Below are 10,771 nucleotides of genomic sequence, written 5' to 3'. Positions count from 1 at the left end.
TGTTTCAAAAAAATCTGACATGATTTAGCCATTGTTGTTGCCCGTCGCTCTAACATTACTCGGCCGTGCTAACGTTAAAAACATGTCACTTGAAGCATGCAGCGGAGCAACATTATGAACGCAGTAACAATCCACCTACGGTCCCACTACAGAGCGTTGAGAAAGACGGGTTCAGAGCAGTGATTAAAACACTGGATTTAAGATGTCTCACCTCGCTGAAATACGTCCGCCAACCTACTAACATTATTCAAACAGCGAAAGAGGCTGACGGCGGAGCTACGTTCAGTCGCCAACTTTTCTACCACAACCTAACTTACCTGTGGCCAAGGTAGTGTTTATACAACTATCTTACTATTATTTTGTTTTGAAAGGGTAACAATGTTAATGTTTTTTGTATTTGTATTCATTTGATTTAAGTTTATTTTACTACTTTGCAGTTTGCACAATAAATATAGTTTAGACTATGTACTTGTTTCATGGATTCTCCTTCATATAACCTTATTGTATAATGTGGAGCCAAACAAACCCTTTAGTAATCCAAGCTTTAAGTAAACATGACATTGACATTGTTTTTTTGTTATATTCTATGTACTCCTGACAGTAGAATAAACCATTATAAACCTATATAAAGGCCCAGTCAAGCAAAAGAAAAAGAATATAGGGAAATCACCAGAATCTTTAAAAAAAATACCGTGATACAATTTTTTTCTATACTGCCCAGCATTATCTATTAGACTGATGGGACCAAAAATCTAGGCTACAGAAATTGTGGGTTTCTGTTCTCTAAAGGATTTTCAATGCCATGGCTCAATATTAAAATTTTGACAATGTGGATGAGGTTGTTATAGTTCGATGACCACCTGTATTTATTCGACCCAGAGTACAGGCTATGGAAGAAGTATATGAGAGAGAGGGAGAGGGAGAGAGGCTGCTCAGTGTTTTGTGCAGTCAATAGGCTATAATACATACATGGTTTTGGGAGCACTACCAATATCCTGAGTATAGGTGGTCATCTGACTAACGAACTCATCCACATTATCAAAATCATTTGAATATTGAGATATGGCACTGACAGTCTTTTAGATAACCGGAGCGTTTCATTTCTGTAGCCTACCCCGAAACAACAGACTGCCAGAACGCCTTCTTCTGACTTTTAGTGGACAAAAAACAAGGCTGCACAATTGCCCCATTAGGTTACATTGCAGCTTGGTTCGCTATGGCTCATCACTGCAATCTCACTCAATAGTGGTGCAAATTCAAAGATTTTTGGTCACATCAGTCTATTAGACACTACTGCATGGGGAAATGGGGTCCAGGTTGAAAAAAAAAACAAACATTAGTTACCCTTTAAGAGTTCTGGACATGTTTTGGGGCATATTTACACATTAAAAGTAAAAGTAAATATCATCCCCTACACTGCCCCTTTTTCTTTTCCAATTTATATATATTCATGAATGTTTATAGCAAGTTGTATTTGAATTATTACTGTATTGACCCAAATATAAGACGGGGTTGTTTTTTTCCCCCTATGAAGATATCTGAAAAATCGAGGTTGTACTACATTCGGGCTCTAGACTTTTAGACAGCAATATACATCCGCAACAACAGGTGGCGCCAGATAGCTGTAAACTGAATGTGCTTCTCATGACCAGAGCGTCAATCCAAACGATCCAAACTCCAGACAGAGCGAGGAAGCCTGAAAGATGCTGAGACCTTAATACATCCATGGCTGAGACACGGTGAGAGCCCCAAACAAGGTGGCTCAAACGTAGGCCACGTTAGTAAACAAATGAGAATAAGTTTTAATGCTACCTTAAAGATGATGGTGATAGACGCAGCAGAGTCCTTAAACAACTGCCAGTGCCAAGTAGCCAAGAAAAATGGTGTCACATAATGTAATAATACGCAGTGGTGGGCCGTGTATTTTACACCTGGGCCTTCAGTACTAATACCACAGCCTGGTACAACGGCCTCACCATCAAGCTACAAACAACACTTGCACGAATAATAAATCAGGCCAGCAAGATAATTGGCTCCACCCAAACAGAACTTTACACCCGTCCAGTATATTAGATTGAAAAGCCACTATAATCATTGTTTAAAGTCATGACAGTACACACTCCTGTAGGCGATATTTTTTTCCCACGCCAAGACCCGCCCTTAAATAGCATTCACACACTACTATTGGCCAGGCGTGGCCATTGGGATTCGTAATTTTGCCTCCGGTAGGTGGCATTGACATATGTACGTAGGTGGCTACTCACCATCAGCGGAACCGGATGTTACTCTTTGAGCAGTAGTAGCCTAACGTGAGCTAGTAGAAACAGCTCGGTTTGTTGTGTTTTCTGTTTCTATAATCGCAACAGGAACGTTACTGATCCATCAGAGCCTCTGTATGTCTGGAAACCCGGATCACTTTGCGCTGTTCACCTTCTTTCCCCTGAATGTTTTACTTCGGAATCATCTAGCTAGCTATTAAGTTAGCTTAGCATGCTAAGTGACTGTTTGGTGGAGAGGTGTTTTGACCGAGTTTGTGTGGACAAAAACAGTTTGTGTGATTGTGTGAAGATGTCTAAGGTCCAAATTCTGAGAGCGTTGGTGAAGCAGCGACTAACCGCGGCTGCTGAAGAGATATTTGGGCTGTTTGAAAGAACGATAGCAGAGTACGAGGAGGAACGGTGTCGGTCAAAAGAGGAGAACGAGCGACAACGGAAACGTCTGGACGCTGGTGTGTTCATTTATAAACTCTCCTGCCTTAGATGGAAACAAACTGAGCGCATTTACTAAAACTAAAGTAGGCCTAGTCACTGTCACTTTACTCAGATTCAACTTTGAGGTAATTCTACTGTACCGAACGTTACATTTGCCTGCCAGCTTTAGTTGGGCTACTATACACTTTCAGCAGGCACACACATATTGAGGTTAATTCCTCGACGCAGAAGGTCCAGGGTTGGAGTCCGACCTTTGGCGGTTGCCTGCATGTCTTATTCTCTCTCTCTCTCTCTCTCTCTCTCTCTCTCTCTCTCTCCCCTTTCATGTGTGATCTGTACTATCATTAAAGGCGGAAATGCCCATAAAAATAATCTTATAAAATAAATACCCAGCCATATACAGGTACTTAACTTTCCTCCAGCCTTTAGAGGGTGAGGTAGTTTCTACAACTCATCACTCAGTGGGAAACATGCATCATGAACTGAGTATTAATCTTTGTTAGTAGTGTCACTTTAGCAAAGAAAGTTAAAGCTACATCATTATGATGTCCAAAGGGACTTACCATCTCCAACAGAAAACACTGTTCACAAACTGCTCCAAACAGCTCTATTGTAGTCCAGCCTTTACTTCCATGACAAACGTGTCAGTAACACGTTATAATGCTCGCCTAGCTGCTAGCATGGCACTCCCTCATACTCTGCAACTGACTAGCTAACAGTACTTACTAAACATGTGCAACTCCCAACAAAGATGGAACAGAAGTGAGATGCCTCACCCTGTAGCTAAAACAGATAGCTCAACACACAGGGTGAAAAGAGGAGCTGCAGCAATGTGCAGTACGACTAAAATATGGTGTTTTCTGATAATCAAACCACTATTCTGGTATCTCCTCTAAATACAATTATGAACCTGAAAATGAGCATAATATGAACACTTTAATCATGTAAAAGGTCTCTGAGTGATTTTAACTAATGATAATGTAGTAGAAAAACAGATTTTAAATTTTGGGATGGTCCACATTTATTTTTAGGACAGCTTAGAATGTGTTTTTTTCCCTGGATTCACTCACATGACCACCTATGGGTCCTGGGGACTTACTACTTTGAAAATCAGCTTCACTGGATGTTATTAGGAGATCTGACATGGCTGGGTGAACAGGGTGATGCTCAGTGATCTGTAGAACTTCTGTTAAGGAATTATGATTCCTCGAGTTTTATTAATTATCATTTGTACATTTTTCGGTATGCACTGTGTTTAAAATGGTCTCTCGCTGTTCTTTGAGCTGTGACATTGAGATGCAGTCTGAGGCCCATGTAGAGATTTGGCTTACTGTGACGGGTGCAGGTACATTCCTGGGCTCTAGGCGTGGGACCGTGTCCACTGTGAAAACATACAGTATATGACAGTCATTGGTGAAGAAGACCGTAAGTCTGAATGATCATTAAAGGAAAAGCTAAATATATGAAATTGTGTGGAGACATGCAAAAGCTTGTCATTTGTTATTGCCTGTGGTTTGTAAAAAAGTCGTTTTCATTGGTTTAGAAAAATATTAATTTGGCTGCAATATTCACCTTTAACCATCTCTGTGTTTCCCTGTGCTTTGGGTTCGATAATTTGAGTATCTCTGGAGAGTTCAGAGAATCTCTAGAATAGTTCAATATAGAGTTTTTGAGCAGTGATGTGAATGAACAACAACATTTCTCTGTCTGTTTCCTGCAGATGTCCAGCAGCTGTCGGTGAGGGAAGAAGAGGTTCCCCCTGAGCAGCGGGAGTGGAGCTCCAGTCTGGACCAGCAGCACCCAGAGCCCCCACACATTAAAGAGGAACAGGAGGAACTCTGGATCAGTCAGGAGAGAGAGCAGCTTCAAGGGCTGGAGGAGGCTGATATCACCAAGTTCTCATTCACTCCTGTCCTTGTGAAGAGTGAAGATGATGAAGAGAAACCTCAGCCCTCACAGCTTCATCAAAGACAAACTGAACTGATGGAAACAGAAGCTGATGGAGAGGACTGTGGAGGACCAGAACCAGCCAAGAACTCAGATCCAGATAGACATCCAGAACCAAAAACTGATGACAAGACTGGAGACTCTTCTGAACCTGAGACTGATGACAGTAATGAGTGGAAAGAGACCAGAGAAGCTCAGCCAGGTTTAAACTCTTTAGAAAAGAAAGCTGTTCATGCCTGTGATTCGAGATGCAGTAGGCCTGCTTGTCAGAAACCATTTAGCTGCTCTGAGTGTGGGAGAAGATTTGGCTGCAAGTCCCATCTGAAGGGTCACATGATGATCCACACAGGAGAGAGACCTTTCAGCTGCTCAGTTTGTGGTAAAAGATTTGGTCGCAAGACACATCTGAAGGGTCACATGATGATCCATACAGGACAGAAACCTTTCAGCTGCTCAGTTTGTAATAAATCTTTTGCACGGACTAATACTTTGCGGTTGCACATGAGAACCCACACAGGAGAGAGACCTTTCAGCTGCAGTGTTTGTGACCAAAGATTCACTTGGCTCCTTCAGCTCAGAAACCATCAGCGTGTCTGTTGTCAGTCCTCACAGCTTCATCAGAGACAAACTGAACAGATGGAAACAGAAGCTGATGGAGGACTGACTCTTCTGAACCTGGAGGAGGACCAGAACCAGCCAGGAAATCAGATCCAGATAGACATCCAGAACCAGAAACTGATGACAAGACTGGAGACCTGAGCCTGATAGGCAGTGAGGATCAGAAGGAGACCACCTCAGTCAGGTTTAAACACTCAACAAAATAAAGAAATCCCAGTGCCAGACACTTATTACTGACAAAAAAGTAGTTGAGCAACTCTGAGTGAGGAAGGAGATTTGTCCTCAGAAATCTGAAGAGATACAAGGCTATAGGCCTACTGTCCACGCAGGGGACAGCATGCAGTCACATGTCCAAGAGTGACTTCCAAAGCAGCGGTGATGAACCTACGAGAGAGAGAGAGAGAGAGAAAGAAAGAAAGAGAGAGAGAGGCTGCAGCTGCTCAGTGTTTAGTGCGGTCAATAGGCTATAATACATCCATGGTTTCGTGTTATCTAAAAGATTTTCAATAAAAACAATGGTTGGTATTGTCTCATGTCTCACAGCCCTGTTGATTAGAGGAGGGAAATCCTGATGTGGTGACACAGCATTGTGTCTGAGGTATATCACTGGACACATCTAGACCACAGATATCTGGCAGCAACAGGTCCCACCCATGAAAAAAAGCTATTCTTTGGGCAGTCAGTTTACCTTTAAGAGTTCTGGACACGTTTGGGGTATATTTACACATTAAAAGGGAATATCATCCCCTACACTGCCCCTTTTTCTTTTCCCATACATATATATTCATGAATGTTTATTGCAAGTTGTATATGAATTATTACTGTATTGACCCAAATATAAGACGGGGTTGTTTTTTTCCCCCTATGAAGATATCTGAAAAATCGAGGTCGTACTACATTCGGGCTCTAGACTTTTAGACAGCAATATACATCCGCAACAACAGGTGGCGCCAGATAGCTGTAAACTGAATGTGCTTCTCATGACCAGAGCGTCAATCCAAACGATCCAAACTCCAGACAGAGCGAGGAAGCCTGAAAGATGCTGAGACCTTAATACATCCATGGCTGAGACACGGTGAGAGCCCCAAACAAGGTGGCTCAAACGTAGGCCACGTTAGTAAACAAATGAGAATAAGTTTTAATGCTACCTTAAAGATGATGGTGATAGACGCAGCAGAGTCCTTAAACAACTGCCAGTGCCAAGTAGCCAAGAAAAATGGTGTCACATAATGTAATAATACGCAGTGGTGGGCCGTGTATTTTACACCTGGGCCTTCAGTACTAATACCACAGCCTGGTACAACGGCCTCACCATCAAGCTACAAACAACACTTGCACGAATAATAAATCAGGCCAGCAAGATAATTGGCTCCACCCAAACAGAACTTTACACCCGTCCAGTATATTAGATTGAAAAGCCACTATAATCATTGTTTAAAGTCATGACAGTACACACTCCTGTAGGCGATATTTTTTTCCCACGCCAAGACCCGCCCTTAAATAGCATTCACACACTACTATTGGCCAGGCGTGGCCATTGGGATTCGTAATTTTGCCTCCGGTAGGTGGCATTGACATATGTACGTAGGTGGCTAACCCATGTGGTGGCTACAGAAGGAGAAGGTTAACTCACCAACAGCGGAACCGGATGTTACTCTTTGAGCAGTAGCAGCCTAACGTGAGCTCAATGCGTGAGCTAGTAGAAACAGCTCGGTTTGTTGTGTTTTCTGTTACTATAATCCCAACAGGAACATTACTGATCCATCAGAGCCTCTGTATGTCTGGAAACCCGGATGACTTTGCGCTGTTCACCTTTTTTTTCCTGAATGTTTTACCTCGGAATCTACCTATAGCTACAAAGCTCTGAAAGTTAGCTTAGCATGCTAAGTGACTGTTTGGTGGAGAGGTGTTTTGACCGAGTTTGTGTGGACAAAAACAGTTTGTGTGATTGTGTGAAGATGTCTAAGGTCCAAATTCTGAGAGCGTTGGTGAAGCAGCGACTAACCGCGGCTGCTGAAGAGATATTTGGGCTGTTTGAAAGAACGATAGCAGAGTACGAGGAGGAACGGTGTCGGTCAAAAGAGGAGAACGAGCGACAACGGAAACTTCTTGACGCTGGTGTGTTCATTTATAAACTCTCCTGCCTTAGATGGAAACAAACGCATTTACTAAAACTAAAGTAGGCCTAGACACTGTCACTTTACTCAGATTCAACTTTGAGGTAATTCTACTTACTAAACCTTACAATTGCCTGCCAGCTTTAGTTGGGCTTCTTTACACTTTCAGATATCTAAAACAAACTGAGCTAGTGGCCGGTTAGCTCAGTAGGCATACATCGCTATATATTGAGGCTAATTCCTCGACGCAGAAGGTCCCGGGTTCGAGTCCGACCTGTGACGGTTTCCTGCATGTCTCTCTCTTTCATGTCTGAGCTGTACTATCATTAAAGGCGGAAATGCCCATACAAATAATCTTTAAAAAACGGTAAGCTAACTAATACATGGTAATGTATTATTATAAATTAAAATACCCAGCCATATACAAGTACTTAAAATTAGCCCCACCTTTAGCAGCTTCAACATTAAAGTGATAAACACATAAATTATAATAATCAGTGGTTGAAGAAGTACATCTACTGTCTTACATATCTATTTCAGGATGTCCCCAATAAATGAAATCGTAAGAATGCATGTTGAAGTAGCGTAAAGTGTAAGTATAGAGTGTATACAGCGATCCATCGGGGTAAACTGACCATCTGACATTTTATGACCCATTAACAATAAAAAATGATTATTCAATCTTCTATTCATCAAGGTTGTAGGGAAATCTGAATGATTGCTCCCCCTTGCAGTTCCTCCAGCTTTAAGAGGGTGAGGTCGTTTCTACAACTCATCACTCAGTATTAATCTTTGTTAGTAGTGTCATGTTAGCAAAGGAAGTTAAAGCTACATCATTATGATGAAACAATGCTTTTTCCTTTTCTTTTATTGTGTTATCTATCTTTTTGTGCACATTTATAGGGTTAGAAATTGAAAAAGCCCAAAGTCCACCCCAAAGGGACTTACCATCTCCAACAGAAAACACTGTTCACAAACTGCTCCAAACAGCTCTATTGTAGTCCAGCCTTTACTTGTGTCACTTTGTAACACGTTATAATGCTTGCTCAGTTGCTGGTGTGTCACTCCCTCATACTCTGCTTCTGATTGGCTAGCAGTGCTTACCTAGCTACTGCGCATGTATGACTCCCAACAAAGATGGTACAGAGTAATCACAGGGGAGTTAAAGTAAAAAAGTCACAAGGTCTTATCAGTTCAGTTTTAACTGTGATTAATTACATAAAACCTTTGCAATATTCACCTTTAACCATCTCTGTGTTTCTCTGTGCTTTGGGTTCGATAATTCGAGTATCTCTGGAGAGTTCAGAGAATCTCTAGAATAGTTCAATATAGAGTTTTTGAGCATGATGTGAATGAACAACATTTCTCTGTCCGTTTCCTGCAGATGTCCAGCAGCTGTCGGTGAGGGAAGAAGAGGTTCCCCCTGAGCAGCGGGAGTGGAGCTCCAGTCTGGACCAGCAGCACCCAGAGCCCCCACACATTAAAGAGGAACAGGAGGAACTCTGGATCAGTCAGGAGAGAGAGCAGCTTCAAGGGCTGGAGGAGGCTGATATCACCAAGTTCTCATTCACTCCTGTCCCTGTGAAGAGTGAAGATGATGAAGAGAAACCTCAGCTCTCACAGCTTCATCAAAGACAAACTGAACTGATGGAAACAGAAGCTGATGGAGAGGACTGTGGAGGACCAGAACCAGCCAAGAACTCAGATCCAGATAGACATCCAGAACCAAAAACTGATGACAAGACTGGAGACTCTTCTGAACCTGAGACTGATGACAGTAATGAGTGGAAAGAGACCAGAGAAGCTCAGCCAGGTTTAAACTCTTTAGAAAAGAAAGCTGTTCATGCCTGTGACTCGAGATGCAGTAGGCCTGCTTGTCAGAAACCATTTAGCTGCTCTGAGTGTGGGAGAAGATTTGGCTGCAAGTCCCATCTGAAGGGTCACATGATGATCCACACAGGAGAGAGACCTTTCAGCTGCTCAGTTTGTGGTAAAAGATTTGGTCGCAAGACACATCTGAAGGGTCACATGCACTCTCATACAGGACATAAACCTTTCAGCTGCTCAGTTTGTAATAAATATTTTGCACGGAATGATTATTTGCGGTCACACATGAGAACCCACACAGGAGAGAGACCTTTCAGCTGCAGTGTTTGTGACCAAAGATTCACTTGGATTCATCAGCTCAGAAACCATCAGCGTGTCTGTTGTCAGTCCTCACAGCTTCATCAGAGACAAACTGAACAGATGGAAACAGAAGCTGATGGAGAGGACTGTGGAGGACCAGAACCAGCCAGGAAATCAGATCCAGATAGACATCCAGAACCAGAAACTGATGACAAGACTGGAGACCTGAGCCTGATAGGCAGTGAGGATCAGACGGAGACCACCTCAGTCAGGTTTAAACACTCAACAAAATAATGAAATCCCAGTGCGAGACACTTATTGCTGACAAAAAAATAGTTGATCTACTCTGAGTGGGGAAGGAGATTTGTCCTCAGAAATCTGAAGAGATACAAGGCTATAGGCCTACTGTCCACACAGGGGACAACGTGCAGTCACATGTCCAAGAGTGACTTCCAAAGCAGCGGCAGTAAAACTGCTGGTTCAGATGAAACTTTCAGCGGTGATGAAACTGTGGAGCAATCACTAGACTGGCGGACATGGACGGACTATCAGCCGCGGCTGGTTCGTGGGACTGAACGAGACTTGCTTCCTCAACGTGAAACTGTGCGGAGTGACATGACGACGCGATCTCAGCGCTGAAGGGGAGGAACCAGAGCGCGGTGCTTTCAACTGCTGCAGACACCACCACCACCACAACAAGAAAAAGCACCGGCCGCGCTGTGCTCAGGAGAATGCCTAGGATGACCATACATGTATACTCAACAAATCATGAAAAACTCTGACAATGAATACAATAAATATATTTTAGTAATATTTCTCGGTTGTCATGCTTTTATTTTCTATCGAAAACTTCGGCCCAATGACAAATAAGAGGTAACCCATGAATGAATATTGTTATTTAAACATTTACTATCTGGTTAAAAGAAGATTTTCATTGGGTCATACTGATCTCAAGACATGAACATAACCATCAGGAGAGATGCAGCCACACACATTTAACACACATCATTTATTTGTATAGATCAGGGGTTCACAATATTTCAATTTCACAAGCATGGTAAATAAGATCAAATTAGATACAATACTTCAAATTGACAACAACACCAACTGTAACGTAAAAACCACATGAATGAAAGACCTGGGCAGCTGCACTCTCCTGCTGATTCATGCCTGTGTAACCAGCAGCGGTTACTTTTACGCACGGTCCACAGAAGCTCTCCATGGTGATTATGAGCCAAGATGAATCCAGAG

At 42.5% G+C, this 10,771-nt stretch overlaps 1 protein-coding gene across 2 annotated transcripts; it reads left to right on the top strand.

The window, feature by feature from the left end:
- Positions 1–2,012: 2,012 nt before the first annotated feature.
- On the top strand, positions 2,013–10,335 carry LOC114570154 (zinc finger protein 436-like). Of its 2 annotated transcripts, none has more exons than XM_028600401.1 (3): positions 2,013–2,728; positions 4,432–5,316; positions 9,063–10,335. In XM_028600401.1, the coding sequence occupies exons 1-3, from the start codon at positions 2,491–2,493 to the stop codon at positions 9,812–9,814; spliced, it is 1,875 nt and encodes a 624-aa protein (XP_028456202.1). In that variant the 5' UTR covers positions 2,013–2,490; the 3' UTR covers positions 9,815–10,335. The 2 variants fall into 2 exon arrangements, with proteins under 2 accessions (XP_028456202.1, XP_028456203.1); XM_028600402.1 differs by having other exon boundaries at positions 2,171–2,728; positions 4,432–5,061; positions 9,408–10,335.
- The last annotated feature ends 436 nt before the right edge of the window (positions 10,336–10,771 follow it).

Source organism: Perca flavescens, chromosome 15 (assembly GCF_004354835.1).
Source record: "Perca flavescens isolate YP-PL-M2 chromosome 15, PFLA_1.0, whole genome shotgun sequence".
Lineage (NCBI taxonomy): Eukaryota > Metazoa > Chordata > Actinopteri > Perciformes > Percidae > Perca > Perca flavescens.
This window is presented reverse-complemented; position numbering and strand designations above follow the sequence as displayed.

Coding starts and splice junctions, on each gene's coding strand:
- LOC114570154 (XM_028600401.1), top strand. CDS start 2,491: ATGCTAAGTGACTGTTTGGTGGAGAGGTGTTTTGACCGAGTTTGTGTG. Junction 2,729..4,431: donor ACGGAAACGTCTGGACGCTG/GTGTGTTCATTT, acceptor TGTTTCCTGCAG/ATGTCCAGCAGCTGTCGGTG. Junction 5,317..9,062: donor GGAAACAGAAGCTGATGGAG/GACTGACTCTTC, acceptor AAGCTGATGGAG/AGGACTGTGGAGGACCAGAA.